This window comes from Carettochelys insculpta, chromosome 2 (assembly GCF_033958435.1).
Source record: "Carettochelys insculpta isolate YL-2023 chromosome 2, ASM3395843v1, whole genome shotgun sequence".
Classification (NCBI taxonomy): Eukaryota; Metazoa; Chordata; order Testudines; family Carettochelyidae; genus Carettochelys; species Carettochelys insculpta.
In genome coordinates, this window is record NC_134138.1 from 4,114,897 (window position 1) to 4,131,878 (window position 16,982).

The following is a 16,982-nucleotide window of genomic DNA, read 5'->3' on the forward strand; positions in this document are numbered from 1 at the left end:
TGGCAGCGCCTCCTTAGCATCTTCCCAACTCACTCATTACCATGTCCCTTCTGAAAGGAAGGGACTTGTGTAGACATAGCCCTACTGTGCCTGACTGACTTAGATGCTGGGGAGAGAGACTGCATAGATTTGTTTATTCCAAGCCTGGAGGAACCAGTGTGGTCACCCAGGCTGTTCCCCTGTGTCCCTCTGGCCAGAGCCCTGCCCCCAGCTCACTCCCAGAGCAGACCTGTCCCATGAGAAATACAGCCCGCCTAGATTTAAAAACTGTCGGTGCTGGAGAACCCACCAAAGGTGAATTACACTCTCGCGGTCACCTGGCTTAGAGAGGGGGCCCCTGGGCTTTGGGGGGTGAGTGTGCGCGCGCGCACGCGCACACACACACACACTCTCTCTCTCCCTCCCTCCCTCCCCTGGACCAAAGGCACTTCCACCTTGTCGTAATCATATTACCTTCGTATAAATCCCGTGTACTTCCACGTCACACCTGCAGCAGTATTCAAGGTCACCACATCTCTAAAAAGATGTATTGGAATTGGGAAAGGTACAGAAAAGGGCAGAAAACCGATTAGGGGTATGGAATGGCTGGGGTATGGTGTGGGGAGAGTAGTAAGAGTGGGATTTCTCAGCTTGGAAAAGAGGCGGCTAATGTCCAGAACATCCCAACTGGTTGGACAAAGTCGATAAGGAAGTGGTGTTCTGTCTTCCTTCTCCTAATGCAAGAACTAGGGGTCACCCCATGAAACAAACAGGTAGTGGGGTTAAAACAGACAGAAGGACGGAGTTCTTCACACAACGCAGGGCCAGCTGTGGGACTCCCTGCCACAGGGCAATGTGAAGGCTGAGACTATAACAAGGCTCAAAAACCTACTGGATACGTTCATGGAGAACAGGGCCACAAATGGCTGTTCAGCAAGGTGGACAGGGTGGTGCCTCTAGCCCCGTTTGTCAGAAGCTGGGACTGGGTGACAGGAGAAGGATCACCTTTTGGTGACGTGTTCTGGTCATGCCCTCTGGGGCACCCAGCACTGGTCACTGTCGGCGACCAGGCTGGGTGGCCCTATGTTCAGACCGTCTGGCCACGTTCTGTACTGTGCTCCCTTCCCCCAGCTTAGCACATGGAGCGGAACCCGGCTTTCCCTGGGAAATGCTCTTTGTTGGGGGTTATATGGTGCTTGTTACCCTGCCCTGAGCTTGCCCAGCCTCATTGTAACCCTCCTTCTGCTGCAGCTCGACTGCCCGCTGGCCATGGAGAGGATCAAGGAGGATCGGCCAATCACCATCAAGGACGACAAGGGCAACCTGAACCGCTGCATTGCTGACATCGTCTCTGTACGTTCCCGGGGCAAGGGGCTGTGCGCACTGTAATCCCGGCATCCTGTGCTTCTGGGACTTTGGCAGCTGGCCTGGCCTGTGCAGCTGCATGGCTGGTCCCCAGGGGGCTGTCAAGGGCCCGCTGGCCTGGCTTGCCCCCACCCTCCCAAGAGGGCTGGAGTGAGGTGCCCTGCTGCTAGCTTCCAGGCCATTGCTGAGGCACCTCTTTTCTCTTCCAGCTTTTCATCACAGTGATGGACAAGCTGCGCCTGGAGATCCGAGCCATGGATGAGGTGAGAATCATTTACAGAGGGACAGAGGATAAGACAGGGAGTATCTTACAGCCTTGGTATAAATCCAGGGTACACCCCCAGCTTGAATACTGCGTGCAGATGTGGTCGCCTCATCTCAAAAAAAAAACAAAAAAAAAAACACCCTTGGCTGTGGAAAAGTTTCAGAAAAGGGTAACAAAAACAATGGATTTGGACCGGGTCCATCTGAAGAGAGATTAAAAAGTCTGTGACTTTTCAGTTTAGAAAACAATAGATGAAGGGTGCGGGGACGACTAAGAGGTCGACAAAATCATGACTGGTGTGGACGAAAAATAAGGAAAAGGTATTTACTTGTTCCCACCACACGAGATCTAGGGGTTACCCAGTGAAATTAGCAAAAGGGTTAAGAACAAACAGGATGTATTTCTCATGCAGTGCACAGTTCACTTCTGGAGCTCCTGGCCAGAGGATGGCGTGAAGACCAGGACTTCATCAACAGAGTTCCAAAAAGAGCTAGATCCATTCAGGGAGGTGAGGTCCATCGGTGGCTGTTAGCCAGGATGGGCAGGAATGATGGCACTAGCCTCCGTTTGTCAGAAGTTGGAACTAGATGACAGGAGATGGACCACTCAACGCTCAGCTGTTCTGTTTGCTTCCCTTGGGGCACGTGGCATTGGCCACTGTCCGAAGACAGGGCACTGGGCAAGATGGATTTTGGTCTGACCCGGTGTGGCTGGTCTTCGGAGAGAGAGGGGGACAAGCTAGGGGTGCATGGAGGCTTCACTGCTGGCAGCAGTGCCTGAAGGGGGGTGGGGCTTTCCCAGCCGGGCCCCAGGCAGGAAAAGCAGAAGCTCCATGCTTTTGTGCATCCAGATCCAGCCAGACCTGCGGGAGCTGATGGAGACGATGAACCGCATGAGCCACCTACCTCCTGACTTCGAGGGGAGACAGAAAGTGAACCAGTGGTGAGTAGGGTGCTCTGAGGTCCCTGCCCTCTGCAGGAGCAAGCCCGGGTCCTGACCCAGCTCTCCAGGACAGGGCCTGGACCTGCCTTGCCCCATGGCGCTCCTGCCAATCTGAGGGCATGGGGGAGCGCAGAGTGCCTTCGGGCCCAGCTCCATCAGTCTGCTCCCTCTGCAGTGGGAGGTGCTTGTCCCCAGCCCTGCTCGCCATGTCTGATCAGGGGCCTGGTTGCGGGGTGGGACCGTGGCCAGAGGAGCTACCAGCTTCCTCCTAGGCCAGCACTCAGGGCGACAAGTCGTGGCTTCTGCCAGGTCCCTCCAGTACTAGTGCAGGTGCAAAGTGCAGCCCAGCAAAGGGCCTTCTTCCTGCTCTGGGGGCCAGGCCTGTGCCTTGACTCTCCCCAGCAGGCTGCAGACGCTGAGCGGCATGTCTGCCTCTGACGAGCTGGACGATTCCCACGTGCGCCAGATGCTGTTTGATTTGGAATCCGCCTACAATGCCTTCAACCGGTTCCTGCACTCCTGAGGCTGGGTCCTGCGCCCTGCCTGGTCCTGAGGAGCGCCCTCCCACTGTAGCAGTCCAGCAGGCTCCAGGCCCTTTCCCCTAGGCTGCTGTTGGGGGCAGGAGGCTGGGAGTGGGGCACTGCAGCCATTCCCGCAGCAGGGTTAGGGCTGCGTCAAGGTGAACTGTGCTGCTGCAGGGCACATTCACACTGGGCCAGCTCCAGCCAGCCTGTCTCCTCTCCTACCTCCCCGTGAGTCCTGCAAGCAGGGCGGGAGACTTGTACACCTGCGGTAATAAACCCCCATGCTGGCTAGCCTGCGGTGCTGTGGCTCTTGCTGGGTGGGAGAAGCAGGCACAGCCACTGCACCTGTACTCAGGGCCTGGACCAGCCCAGCAGCTCAGATTTTCTGGGTGCCACAGCAGCTGGCTAAGGCAGGGCGCTCCACCCTTGCTGACAACAGGTCATGCCCCAGGCTGCAGGGGAGCCTGGGAAATGAGGGTGGGGGGTGTCAAACAGCTGTCCAGAGGGGGAGAAGGCTGGCAGGGTACAGAGCTCTGGCCCAAGCAGCAGAGGGCCAGGTCTCTGCGTCACTGCCTGCAGGGTGGCACAACGCAGGCCTGGAGCAGAGGAGACATACAGCACTTTATTGATTGGTTTCCCAGGCCCCTGCACCAGGCAGAAGCCCACCCTGTGCGGCCAAGAAAACACCAGCCAGCTAATAAGTCTGAACTAGTCCAGTGGCCACTGGCAGGCCAGAGCTAGAACCTGTACAGCTCGGGAATGGGGGACAAATAAAATATCACCCTCCACCTGTGTGGGGAGACGTGCAGTAGGGAAGGGTTCTTCTGCAGGTGGCCGCCTTCAGTCTCTGGCAGCTTATTTCCCCACGCTGGCTTCAGAGCCTGCTCCAAGGCCAGTGCTGCCCCAGGAGCCAACCCCCCAGCCCTGCCAGCAGCCCCAGGGTTCTGCTGCGCAGGTGTGACTGCAGCTGGTGAGACACCACAGGCTGGAAGCCAGCTCTCCGGGGACACTCTGGGACTTGCCACCCCTCTCTGTTAGCAGCACAGGCCCGGTAGCTCACTGCCTCCTGGGGACACAGCTGAGGCCTTGGTTCCAAAGCCCAGGGACCCCCATGGGGCAGAGTCCTGCAGCGTTCTGGTGCTCGGAGCCCGAGGCAGACAGGCCCAGTTCCACAACAGCAGCCGGGGCCCTGCCTCCTTTGGTTACGACGGGACCAGCAGCTCCCTTCTCAGCTTGCACTGGTGCCAGGTGGGGGAAGCTGCAGGGCTCTGGGCCCCCAGAAAGAACAGGTTGTGCAGCAGCAGCAGCCAGGTCCTGCCCCTCCCCATGGGCCAGGCCTGAGTTCTGAGTGCAGAAAAGTCGCTGGCACAGGCCAGGCACCGTGCCTGGTTCCTCACGTCTGCCCAAGTTCCCTCTGCGAGCAGCCACAGCCCCAAGCAGGATGGGCCTCTTGTGTGCTCCAGCTGCGAGCGGTCGGGCACTTCAGATGCTCTTACAGAAGAGCTTGTGGTGCTGCGTGACTGCGCTCAGAGAGGTGCCCGGGGGGCCAAGCCAGGACTCACCCACGCCCCGCTGGTTGCTGCCGCTCAGCTGCCGGCTGCAGAGCCGCAGCTCACGCACGTTGGCAGAGACCCGGGCCCACGTGGTGCTGTCCAATGGGCCTCGCACCCTGCAGCCTGCGGGAAGGAAACAGGCCGTTGTAGCCACTGTGGCGCACTGAGAATCCTGGACCCGGCCCAAGAGGGGACAGGCTGGGTGACCCCCCTTGTGCCCTTTCTATCAGCTGCAGCCCCTCGCTACTCCAGTCCTGCCTCCTCTGCTCTGCTCTGCTCTGCACACCACTACGGAGAGAGAAGCAACTCGGCAGCGCCAGCCAGGCCGGGGGCTCTGCTGGATCAGGAGCAAAACTCCAGGGCTCACAGCCTGCCCCTGCCCCCTCAGGATCACCTCTCAGTCCCTCCAGCGAGGGCAGGGTGATGCTCCCGCGGCCCTGCCAGGTGCAGGGAAGCAGGACCCCTCCGCAACCCAGGGATCTTGGAGCCCTTCACCCCCTCACCTGCCAGGCTGAGGTATTGCAGCCCCTGGCGCCTCTCCCCCAGCGCTGACAGCAGCATCTGGAAGCCCCCGCTGGTAACCTCTGGGTTCGCAGACAAATCCAGGGAGATCAAAGTGGGACAAACCAGGAGGCACCTGGGACCAAGAGAGTCAAACAGCCCCATGCCTTTCGGCTCACCCACAATGCACTGCTGCCCCATGGCCCACCCACTCCCTGGGGGCTAGGTGTTAGATGTGCGGTGTGCTGGCACTGCAGCCTTGGAGCGAGACCCCCAGGGAGCACAAGGTGCGACGGGGAAGGGAGGCAGCTGGACAGGTGTACTGCCTGTGAAGTGCAGTAGTAGAACCAGCAGCTCCACCCGACCACCAATCCACGTACGCCCGGTTCTGTAGGCAGGTCCTGCCGCTCACCAGGCCTCCCACCCAAGGGCTTGTGGCTCAGACTCCCTTCCCGCTCCGTCTCTTTTTACGGGAGGGGGTTCACCTGGTGGCCCAGAAAAGCACAATGCAGGGACAGAAGGTGGCCAGTGGGCTAAAGGCGAACATGGCCACCTGACGTCTCACTCAGGCTCTCTTCCTACTATGTCCCCATGGGCTGGCTGCTGGGCCCAGCCACCCCACGGCTCCTACCCAGCAGATCACTCCGCATAGGACCCAGCTGGGTGAAGGTTGGTGTCACACACCCACCCCATTACCTTCTGCCCCACAGCAAAGCCCCTGGCCCAGGGACCCCAGCGCTGCCCCTTTACCTGGCCAGCTCTGCGACAGCCTCATCATTCAGGTGGTTCCCAGAGAGAGCCAGGTGGGTGAGCGCACATCCCTGCTGGAATGGAACGGGGGGGGCTGAGCCCAAAGCCACACACCACAGCTGAGCCAGTCAGGGCAGAGCCAGCTGCGTGAGAGGCCCACAGCCCCAGGACAAAAGGGGCTCCCCTGCCACTTGCACAGCTCCTGCAACTCCTGCAGCCAGAGAAGGGTTACTGCAGGACCCCCTTGCACCCGTACCTGTGTTAGGCACCTGACCACCGGATCCACGAGAGGCTCGCCTAGGCGGGCCACCACCGAGCCAATCTCCAGCTGGCTGAGGGTGGCGTAGGGCAGACTCCTGAGCAGCAGCTGCAGGCCGCTGGAGCCCAGGGCATTGTGGGACAAAGCGAGGGTCTTCAGGTGCACAGCTCCTGGGCCAGGGGCATGCGGGAGAGACAGCGTGTTAAGAGTGAGCCAGCTGCCGTCTGGCCCGGGCAGATAAAGGAGGCTGGGAGCTTGGCGGAGGGGCTGTCCATAGCTGCCTAACTGGAAACTCAGGCACCCAACAGGCCTGCACTGGGAAAGAACGGCAGAGCAGGCTGCTGTGGGGCAGACCTGGCAGGGAACCCAGGGCGTGGTAGCTGTGGGGCAAGACTGAGGCAAGCCCAGGCCTGGGTAGCTGCGAGCTGTGGGGCAGAAGCTGGCAGAGAGCGGACAGGACAGCGGTCCGCATTCTTTCCATGAGTGGAACCATCCTCACCCCCAAGCTGTAGGCCCCGTCCCAGTGAATGGGGCCCTCCTGGCAGTGCCTCTGTGTCACAGGGGGGCCTAGCCTGTAGACCGTGGCGCTGGGGGAGGGGAGCCACAAGGGAGGGCACCACCTGTACCATGAGGCCACGCCTGCTGTGCCCCCACTCGGGGCTGGGGCAGTGCAGGGGCACTTACCTTTCAGGCTGTTGGCCAGCAGGAGGCGGTGGTGCTGCCCAAAAGCCTCAGAGAAGCCACAGGCCTGCAGCCGGAGCGTGGTCAGGACCGGGCAGGCTCGAACCAGGCAGGCCAGGGCCTCGCAGCTCTTGTCCCCTAGGGGGTTCAGGCTGAGGTCCAGCTCTTCCAGGCTCTGGAACAACAGGGGCGGAGGAGTCACCCCAACCTGCTGGGCTCTGCCCTGTGCCACCAGACAGCCGGGGCTGCACCCCCGCTGGGAGGACCACAGCGGCAGCCTCAGCCGCAGAGAAGGGACGGAGCAGCAGAGCCCCCCCCATGCTACAGGGACCCTCACAACCAGCCCCTCCCCAGAAGGACCTAGGAGCAGGCACCTTGGCACCAGCACGGCCACAGCTTACTCCTCCCTGATCCGGGGAGCCCCTGGTGTCCATCAGGGCAGCCCTGGCAGGAGCTCATCAGGGCCCTTTACACCAGCAGTGCCAGAGCCGTAGCCCAGAGCACCAGGATGGGCAGCTTGGGGGTCCCCGAACCTGCTTGTGTCTCTGGGGTTCAGGCGGAAGGCCGGGGCTCCTCCCACCTGCCTTTGAGGGGAAGGGAGGTGCTGGACACACCCACAAGCCAACCTGGAAGACCGCTTGGGAGGGCAGCCCTGCTGCCAGCGCGCGGAGCCCCTCAGCACCGAGCTGGTTGGCCGACAGGTCGAGGAGGGCCAGGCTGGGCATGGTGCCCAGCGTAGCCAGCAGCTCGGCAGCCAGGCCATCGTCCAGCCCCGTCCCAGCCAGCCGCAGCTGGCGGATGGAGCTGTGCAGCTTGAGGGCACGCAGGAGTGGGGTGAGGTGGGGTTGGTGCAAGGAGAGGCCACAGGTGCTGAACGAGGGGCCCGACTCCTGCAGCTCCATCATCTTCAGCAGAAGCCGGTGCTCGCCTGCAACAGGAGTCCATGAGGGAAGACCAGTCGCTGTGGGGCACCCAGACTGACGAGCTCCCAGCCAGCTGCTGCCTGGCTGGGGCTAGAGCCAAGCAGCCAGGGAGAGGGTGGGGGGCAGCCGCTACCGAGGACACCCTCCCCCTGCCCAGCACCACGTGGGGGGCAGCCGCGACCGGGGGCACCCTCCCCCCGCCCAGCACCACGTGGGGGGCAGCCGCGACCGGGGGCTCCTGACATTGCGCACCGTTCAGCGGATGCTGGACAGGTCTTCCCCTGGCATGTAGCACGGCCCTGGGGGTGCCAATCTGTCCACCCGAAGCCACATTCCACCTCTGTCCCCTTCCGTAGCTGGGCCAGTGACCCGGAGACTGAGGGACTTGCCCGAGGTCACACACGCAGACGGTGGCACAGCTGTGCCCAAGCCCCCTGGACCAGCCTTCCCACTGGAGCCCCTCCTGCCTGTCCCCCCCACGGGCCGGGTGGCACTCTCCCCAGCCGGCTGACCGCCCTGAGGCGCTACAAAACCCAGCGAGACCCTGTACATCCAACGGTTCCCACACGCAGGCAGGCAGCAGGGTCCGTGGCATCCCCTTACCCACGGCCAGGCTGCAACAGGCCTTGCGATACCGGTCGGCGAGCGGGGGCAGGTCCCAGGACTGCACCTCTGCCAACACCTGCAAGGCAGACGAGAGCCCTATGGGTGGGAAGGAAGGCCGGCTGGCTGGGCAGCACTGGCAGGCTCAAACACAAGGGGAAGGGCATCGCCAGTGAGGGGTGAAGCCAGACCTCCGAGCTCCCAGTCATCTGGGCCCTGCCGGTTGGTGCAGAGTCCACAGTGATGGGCCCCACCACGACCCTTCAGCGGCCTAAAGGGGGACCTGGTGGGCTCAGCCCTGGAAGCGCCAATCCTGGCTCGGGTGCCCCTCACCTCCTCGTTGCTTTGCAGGACGTCCACGATGAGATCCTGGGGAGCCAGCAGTGCCCCTTCCTTCTTGAGGGTGAGCTGGGGCAGCAGGCCACAGGCCTGGTAGTGGCGCTGGGCCGCCTGCTCTGCCAGCCACGCCACCGGGCATCTCTCGAGGCCACTGCAAGGGAAGGGAAGGGAAGGGCTGAGCCAGAGCGCCCCACCAGAACCAGGCCCCCAGCCCGCCCTCCCAGGGTGGGGCAGGAACAGGGCAGCCCCCCCCAGTGGCAGAGGGGAATGGCCCTGTTACCCCAAGTCCCTGACCCCCTGGCGCTGCCTGGGAGCTGGACCCCTCCAAGGGTGCTGCTAATGTTGCCCCAGACCCGGCTGTGGGGGCAGGACTCCCGGGCTCTGGGCCATGCTGGGAGGAAGGATGCGAGGCGGCTCTCACCTGTGCGGCACGGGGATGAGGAAGATGTTGTCTTGGACCCGGACCCGCACTCGGATGGGGGGTGGCCGAGTCGGGGCTGCAGCCAGCAGTGGGGCCTGGGAACAGGAGAGGGGAGTCAAGACCCAAGAGACAGCCCAGGGGACTCCCTTGCTGTTGTGCACCCCCAGCACCTCACCTGTGGGGCCTCTCCACTGCCGTCTACGGGCCTCAGACCAGCGGCTGGCTCCGGAGCCACCAGGGCCTGGCCCCCGCGGGACCGAGCCAGCGACGTCCTGTCCACTATCTGGGTGAGGCGGCTTTGCCGGGCCCTCCTCTTCTGGGGCAGAGCAGCTGGGAAGGGGGCTGCGCCGTCGCTCTCAGACCCACTGGTGCCCCCTGAGTCCGAGCCCGACTCCCCCGGGCGCCGGTGGCTCCTCTTGCGGGGCTCCCGGCTCGCCCCCAGGTCATCCTCCAGCCAGTCATCCCCCACGTACTCCTCGGCTGGGATCAGGGCCGGCCTGGCAGAGGCCTCGGCCGGCACCAGCTCAGGGACCTGGCAGGACTGGGCACTGCCCACGCCACGGATGGCTGCTTCGTACTTGGCCTGCCCGGTGCCAGCGGGGGGCAGCCCAGGCTCTGCCCGCCCGAGGAACCCCAGCACCCGGCTCTCCTCCCCCGGCGCCCTCAGGCTCAGGAGCCGCTGCCTCTTCTTGACGGGCCGGAGCGGGGTCATGCACTCGTCCAGCTTGGCCCAGCACTCTGGCCCCTGCCCGCCACGCTGGGTCAGGATCCTGCAGGGCGCAGTCGCCTTCGTGGAGGGGCCCCCACTCTGGGGCTGGGGGGCCACAGCTGAGTGGGGGGGTGTCAGCGGCTCAGAGAGCTCCGCATCAAACAGCTGGCTGTGCGGCACATCCTGTGGGGGCTGAGCCACCTCTGCTGCTGGGCGGGAGACAGGGAACCCCGTGAGTTGGGCCCAGCCCCCAAGAGATGCCCCCCCACAGCACCACTCCCACCCGGCCTCACATCGCCCCACCACCGCCTCCTTGAGCAGCTGCTCCATGGCTCGGCAGCGCTGGCGTGTCTCCTGGTCCAGGTCCCGGCCGTACATCCTCACCCACTCCCGGAGGGTGCCCAGAGGGCTCAGGCCCTGCGGCGGATAAGATGGAGGGGCTGAGCCTCAGGGCCGCCCCCAGAAACCCCACAGCTGTGCAGGGGTGCCGAGCCCAGCGCCCGCCCACAGGCCGCTGCTCCCCCACCTTGGCGTTCCTCAGCACCGCCGACGCGCCCCTCTGGAGCAGCAGCTCGGCCACGTCGAAGTGGCCGCAATTGAGAGCGTCGTGCAGGGGGGTGATCCCCTCGCAGCCTGGGCCCCCGGGGTCATCGATGGAGGCACCACGCTCCAGCAGCAGCCGCACGATCTCTGGGCACAGGAGCCAGCAGTTACTGCTGGGTGGCAGCACCAGGGCCCCCTCCAGCCGGCACCCATCACCCGTTCCAGCCCCTGCCGTCATCCGCCCCCCACACCGACACCCTCCCACCCTCCTCACCACTCACCCAGGTGCCCGTGGTTACAGACCTCATGCAGCGGGGTCCAGCCGCAGTAATCCCGCGGGTTCAGGGGGTGGCCCTGCCCCCAGGAGGAAAGAGACATGAACAGGCATGAGGGTTACGTGGGGGCCAGGTGCCCTGCTGGGCTTCATGCCAACTCCCGCAGGATCTCCCCCTCCAGCTGCCCTCCCTGCGGGCCAGGCCGGGAAGCTGCCCCAGTGCCCAGCGCCTACCTGGCTCACTCCCACGTGCCCTGCAGGCAGGACACACTTGCTGAACGCGTCCCCTGCTGGGGGCTGTGAGGGCCAGAGCAGAGGGACACCGCGACCCCAGCCAGCCGCCCAGCTGCCCCCACGGGCCGACGGAAGGTACCCCAGGGCGCCCTGCCCGGGAACGAGGAGCGGCTCCCACCTGCTCCAGGAAGAAATGGACCCGGCGCAGGTTCCCGTCGATGCAGGCGCGGTGCAGCGGGGTCTCACCCCGGTCGTTGCGCCGGTTCCACTGCAGGGCACAGGGAGGGCGGAGGCGGGGTCAGCACTGCCCGGGGGCCCCAGATCAGAGCCAGCCCCCTCGGTCCCCCGCCCCGCACAGCGCCCCGGGATCCGGCCTCGCCGGCGCAGGAGCTGGAGCGACGGCCCCACGGGGCGAGGACGCTGCGCCCAGGCCCAGCCTCACCTTGGCGATCCTGCGGCGGCCAGGCACGCTCTTGCTGTAGCCGTCCAGGTCATCTTCCTCCCCGTCTGGAACGCACAGGCCTGAGTGAGGCACCCGGCTCCAATACAGCCCCCATCCTGCCAAAGGGGGGCCCACGCCAGGCAGACGCGCAGGGCTACAGCCTCACCCGGCCGGGACTCGGCTCCGGCTCCCTCCCCGTCCCCCACAGCCGGCCCACTCACCGCTCTCAGACAGCTCCAGGTCGCTCTCCTCCAGGGGCTCGCTGCTCTCCTCCTCCTCCTCCTCCTCCTCCTCCCCCCGGCTGTCCCTGGCGCTGCTCCAGCCCTGCGAGCGGCACAGGCCCTGAAGCCTGGCCAGCGTGTCGGGGGCCTCAGGGCGCCCCCACTTCTGCTGCAGGGGGTGAAGGTGCTGTAGGATTTGCCGCTGGGGGGGTGAAAGGATGGGCTGATCACCCTGCCCAGCCGCAGATGGGGTTGGGCGCTCCCAGGGCTGCTAGCCCAGGCCTTGTCAGCTGGGGGCGCTGGCCTTTAAGGCAGTCCCCAGGCCCCCCTCGAGGCCTGAAGGGGCCCTGCAGGGAGCAAGGCCAGGGCACTGACCATTGGAGCAGCTCCCAGGTCCCCCAGCCCCTGCCTAGCCCAGAAGGAGCAGCTCCCAGCACTGACCACTGGAGCAGCTGCCAGGCCCCCCAGCCTGGCCCAGCAGACAGGCTATGAGTGAGGGGAGGACGCTGGCTAGGCACTCTCGAGTCCAGCCCCAGCACCGCAGCTGCCCTGGGCGCCTTTCAGCTCCGAGCCCCGGCACCCCACGCCCTTCCCCTGCCTTTCTGCTGTGCTGGCGCAGGAGGAGCCGGGTGCAGCCTGGAATCCTGGGCGGAGTGAGGAGCTGGGCTCCCCGGCAGGTGAGCAGCACGGTCCCTCCCGGGCATGTGCCAACAAGGAGCAGAGCCTGGAAGCGGGAGGGGGCCAGAAACCAGCACTTTCGGCCACAGGCCCTAGCAGGGAGGTGTTGTGCGTAGGGCGGGGGGCTGGGAGGACTCCTGGGTGCCAGTCTCAGTTATCGCAGGCTCGGGGGACCCCGGGAGGGGCACTGCCAGCTGCCCAGCCTGAAGGGGGTGCTGCAGGCGAGCACTGGCATCCCCATTGGGCAGCAGCTTTGGGCCCGTCCCCTCACCTGCAGCCTGGGCTCCCCAGCCTGCTCCGCGCACCGGAGCGCGCTCTGAAAGCAGGGCTCCAGGGCCTCGTAGCCTTCGCCAGCCTCCTCCCTGGCCAGGGCGATGTTCAGCCAGGTCTTCCCCTCCTGGGGCACACAGACAATGGGATTAGCTTCCCCCCACCAGTCCAGCTCCACTGGCAGGGAGCCTACCCAGGGGCACGGGGTAAGTGACAAAGAGCAAGTCCTTTGCCATCCTGACTCTTACGCCTGCCCCACCCTCCTTCCCTGCTCCCGAGCTGTGGGGCCCAGCCAGGCCCTGCTTGCTAGCTGAGCTCCCCTCCCGCAACTCCCCAGAGCACGGCCAAGCCCAGCACGGGGTCCCCAAGCCCTGCAGGGTGAGACCGGCGGGCAGAAGGCAGAGCCCAGGCCGCCCCCTCACCTCCAGTGGGTTTCCTCGCCGCAGCGCCAGCTCCGTCTGGTAGTGCTGGACCGCCCGGCCGGGCTCCCTCAGGTCCGCAAAGGTGGTAGCCAGAGAGACGTGGATCACAGCCAGCTCCTGCTCAGGCTTCTGCAGGGACTCGGCGTAGCGCAGCTGCCAGAGACACCGTCCACAGCATGCTGTGCCCGGGGTGGCCGCCCGCCCCCGCAGGGCTCACCCAGCCCCATCCCTGCTGCCTGCAGGAATCTGAGCGGGTGCCCCTGCCCTCGGGCCAGAGCTTGGCAGCACTTCGGCGGCTAGGAGGAAGCGGAACCAGCCCCTTACCATGCACGGAGCCCAGCCTCGAGGCAGCCTGGTCCTCCCCCAGCCCACAGGCCGAGAGCAGGGGCAGCCCTCGCCCACCTGCCTCTGGTAGAACTCCACCGCCCGGCGATAGTCCCCATGCTTGGAGAACAGGTCCCCCAGCTGCTCACACAGGCCCAGGGCTGTCTGCAAGTCGCCGGGCACTGCCTCCTCCAGAGCCTCCTGCAGATGGCTGACCTTCATGGCTGGGGGAGAGGCCAGCAGTGTGAGTGGCATGCACCGGGGGTGGGCTGGTTTCTTCCCCCTAGAGGCTCAGGGCAGGTAGGGGAGCCACAGGTGAAGGGGTATGTGGGGACCAAGGTCCCCCTCACCCAACCCAGCCTGCAGGCCTCTGGGACAGTGAGCACCTGCCGAGCCCCCTTCGCTGCCCCCCTGGGCTGGTGCGGGGTCAGTGTCAAAGCACCGCCCTGTGGTGCCACTGGGGCTACGTCGGGGACGTGCCAGAAGCCCTGTCAGGAGTGGCCTGTGCAAGCGCGGCCCTGCACCCGAGAAGCCGCGGCACCTTTCCCTGGGCGTGCCTGTGACACGGGGGTGGGGGGGGCGGGCACCGCCCCAGGAGCCACAAGCCACACAGGGCTGTGAAGGGGAGGGGCTGCACTGAGAGCCAGAGGTGGAGAGCTCCCAGCCCCAGTCAGCCTGGGCTGAGCCCTGGGGAGTGACACCCAACCTCCTCCCGGCCAGCTGCACAGGCCACTGGGTCCCCTCAGCCCCCCCCGCGCCGTGTCGCAGGGAGCCCCAACCCGAGCCCCCTCAGCGTAACGCAGGTTCCTGCGGATGCTCTCGCGCTGCTGGGGCTGCTGGGAGCCCAGCACGTAGGCCTTCTTCAGCGAGCGCCTGGCGGCCACAAAGTCCCCCAGGCTGAGGAGCACCTGCAAGGCCCCAGGGCAGCAGGGTCAGCAAGCGGAGGGGCAGAGAGGTCCAACTACCAAAGGGTGCTGGCCTGGCGGGGGGGGAGGGGGCTGTCCCCTTACTGGCCATGCTGGGTGGTCAGGCCCCAGGGGGAAGAGCTTGGGGGCCAAGTACGGGCTCCCCGCTGCCCTCACCTGGGCGATGCCGGCACAGCACTCACTCTCCATGCACTTCTCCTTCATGGTGTGGGCGCAGTCGCGCGCCCGCTCCAGGCAGCGCATGGCCTTGGAGTGCTGCCCCTCCCGCAGGTGGATGTGGCCCAGATTGAAGTAGGCCCGGTACAGGTCTTCATAGAGGTGAGTCTGCCTAGAGGGAGACGGGTCACCCGCAGGGTCGCCCGCCCATTCACGTCCTCAGGAAACCCCTGGGCCCTGTGCCCCCACCTGACACCCCCCAGCCACAGCACCAGCCGGTTTCCTGAGCCAAACGGCTGCAGCCACCAGCAGAGGGTGAACCCCAGGGAAACACAGGAGCTCTTCAGAGGGGCCTTCGGCCTATCAGCACCACCACCCGCCCCCCCCAGGGTGGGGCCAGGGCCTTACTCGGAGATGAAGATGCTCTTCTTGATGTACTGGCTGCACCTGGCCTGGTCCTTCATGCTGTCGTACACCAAGCCCAGGTTGAGGTAAAGCCGGGCCCTCATCTCACTCAGCTCCCGCTGCGGCACCTTCCCTGGGACAGCCAGAGCCAGCCCGTCACCCAGCCGGCTCCACAAGGCAGAAGCTCCAGGGCCAGAGAGGGGCTGGACAGGTCCTGGACCCCTCACCCTCCAGCTGGCCGAATGAGCTGAGCAAATTGTCTCCCAAGGGATGGGGTGGGAGTGCTGGGAGGTCCCTACGGAACAGTCTCGGGCACGGTCCTGGCTGCCCTGCTGTGGAACCGAGAGGTCAGAAAAGGCTGGAGGTCCCTGAGTGCCCTTGCATGTCCCACAATCCCGGCGGCGAGCCTAACTGGGCCTTACAAGCCAGCACGAGTAGATGGGAAGCCCGGATGAAAGCCTGAGAGCCTGCCCCTTCCTGGCCAGGCCAGGGAGTTCCGGCTTGGGGAGGGGATGGAGCTCAGGGACCAGGGACATCCCAGATGCAGGCTCTGGGGCAAGGACAAGGGGTAAAAGGTGGGGACTTAGACCGTCTGGTCAGACAGCCAAGGCAGAGGCCGACTGGTGACCCTCCCCAGGGCGCACCACATCCCAAGCTGATGGCTCCCCTCCCTAGCTCCGTGTCCCACAGCTCCCAGCCCGGCTCTCACCTTCCAGCTGCTCCTCCAAGATGGCCAGGCTCTTCATGAAGGCCTGCTCCGCCTCCCAGAGCGCCTCCCCGGCCTGGCCGCTCTCCGCCACGAACATGTAGGTGCGGCCAATGGTGGCCCAAGCCCTCTGCTGCTCAGTGTGGTCGGACACAGCGCAGGCCAGCTCCAGATGCTGGCGCTGGTGCTGATGGAGCAGGAGAACAAGAGGGCGCATGAGACCCCCCAAGCCCCATGGATCTGGGCTGGCTTTGAATTGGGCCCTGCAAGGTTGACAGCTCAGGGGTTACCACTATGTGCCCTAGTGTTCCCTTTTAAACCCCTCCAGCCATTCTGTCGCCCCTGCTCTGGCTTGCTGCCCCTCTCACCCCGTGGCCTTTGGCAGGGCTGAATACTGGGAAAGTAGCTCTCAGCCCAGCTCCTGGGGAGCCCCAATCCCTGCAGCTGATTATCCCCCTCTCCCCCATTACCTTCAAAGCAGCTTCATAGTTCTCCAGCTCAGCCAGGCGCTCCCCAATCTTCCGGTGGGCCACGGCACAGCCGATAACATCCTCCACGCTCTCCAGGAGGCGCAGCTCCTCCTGGTGCTCCGCCAGCGCCTCTCGGTACCGCCCTGCCGGGAGCAGAGAGACACTGGGGTGACGAGCGAGCCAGCTGGCTTCCCAAGGCACAGCAGGGGCCCCTGGGATGAGGCGCACCCACTCCATCAGCTACAAGAGCAGCCAGAGTAACAAGCCCGGGGCGTAACCCCTCTTGGGGCTCAGAGCTGACATGCACCGGGGACTCAAGAGCACATCTCCTATGTTAACAACAACAAGTCCCGTGGCACCTTATAGACTAACGTATTTTGCAGCAAAGGCTTTCGTGGGCAAAGACCTGCTGCATCACATAGAATCAGAGAACACTAGGACTGGAAGGGACCTTGAGAGGCCATCGAGTCCAGCCCCCTGCCCCAATGGCAGGACCAAGTACTGTCTAGACCATCCCTGATAGACATCTATCTAACCTGTTCTTAAATATCTCCAGCGACAGAGATTCCACAACCTCCCTTGGCAATTTATTCCAGTGTTTGACCACCCTGACAGTGAGGAACTTCTTCCTAATGTCCAACCTAAACCTCCCTTGCTGCAGTTTAAGTCCATTGCCTCTTGTTCTATCCTCAGAGGCCAAGAAGAACAAGTTTTCTCCTTCCTCCTTATGACACCCTTTTAGATACCTGAAAACCGCTATCATGTCCCCCCTCAGTCTTCTATTTCCCAAACTCAACAAGCCCAATTCTTTCAGCCTTTCTTCATAGGTCACATTCTCTAGACCTTTAATCATTCTTGTCGCTCTTTTCTGGACCCTCTCTAGTTTCTCCACATCCTTCCTGAACTGCGGTACCCAGAACTGGACACAATACTCCAGCTGAGGCCTAACCAGCGCAGAGTAGAGCGGGAGAATGACTTCTCGTGTCTTGTTCACAACACACCTGTTAATGCATCCTAGAATCATGTTTGCTTTTTTTGCAACAGCATCACACTGTTGACTCATATTTAGCTTGTGGTCCACTGTAACCCCTCGATCC

General features: G+C 64.1%; 2 protein-coding genes across 2 annotated transcripts; one reads left to right on the forward strand and one right to left on the reverse strand.

The window, feature by feature from the left end:
- The first annotated feature begins 411 nt into the window (after positions 1–411).
- LOC142009051 (vacuolar protein sorting-associated protein 28 homolog) lies at positions 412–3,366 on the forward strand. The gene is made up of 4 exons (XM_074986494.1): positions 412–1,332; positions 1,554–1,607; positions 2,460–2,551; positions 2,957–3,366. The coding sequence occupies exons 1-4, from the start codon at positions 1,063–1,065 to the stop codon at positions 3,072–3,074; spliced, it is 534 nt and encodes a 177-aa protein (XP_074842595.1). The 5' UTR covers positions 412–1,062; the 3' UTR covers positions 3,075–3,366.
- A 148-nt stretch (positions 3,367–3,514) lies between these two features.
- Positions 3,515–15,599, reverse strand: LOC142009042 (tonsoku-like protein). The gene is made up of 23 exons (XM_074986480.1): positions 15,419–15,599; positions 14,713–14,842; positions 14,305–14,476; positions 14,008–14,130; positions 13,301–13,438; positions 12,899–13,051; positions 12,478–12,603; positions 11,529–11,730; positions 11,308–11,372; positions 11,044–11,133; positions 10,639–10,711; positions 10,341–10,504; positions 10,108–10,231; positions 9,281–10,023; positions 9,106–9,200; positions 8,679–8,835; positions 8,346–8,424; positions 7,446–7,747; positions 6,823–6,994; positions 6,136–6,308; positions 5,880–5,953; positions 5,132–5,265; positions 3,515–4,751 (listed from the first exon to the last, which is right to left on the reverse strand). Exons 1-23 carry the CDS (start codon positions 15,513–15,515, stop codon positions 4,558–4,560), a joined length of 3,780 nt encoding a protein of 1,259 aa, XP_074842581.1. The 5' UTR covers positions 15,516–15,599; the 3' UTR covers positions 3,515–4,557.
- Between the last annotated feature and the right edge of the window lie 1,383 nt (positions 15,600–16,982).

Coding starts and splice junctions, on each gene's coding strand:
- LOC142009051 (XM_074986494.1), top strand. CDS start 1,063: ATGTTCAGACCGTCTGGCCACGTTCTGTACTGTGCTCCCTTCCCCCAG. Junction 1,608..2,459: donor AGATCCGAGCCATGGATGAG/GTGAGAATCATT, acceptor TTGTGCATCCAG/ATCCAGCCAGACCTGCGGGA. Junction 2,552..2,956: donor AGACAGAAAGTGAACCAGTG/GTGAGTAGGGTG, acceptor TCTCCCCAGCAG/GCTGCAGACGCTGAGCGGCA.
- LOC142009042 (XM_074986480.1), bottom strand. CDS start 15,515: ATGTTCGTGGCGGAGAGCGGCCAGGCCGGGGAGGCGCTCTGGGAGGCG. Junction 12,604..12,898: donor GGCGAGGAAACCCACTGGAG/GTGAGGGGGCGG, acceptor TGTGTGCCCCAG/GAGGGGAAGACCTGGCTGAA. Junction 8,425..8,678: donor TCCTGCAAAGCAACGAGGAG/GTGAGGGGCACC, acceptor TCTGCCTTGCAG/GTGTTGGCAGAGGTGCAGTC.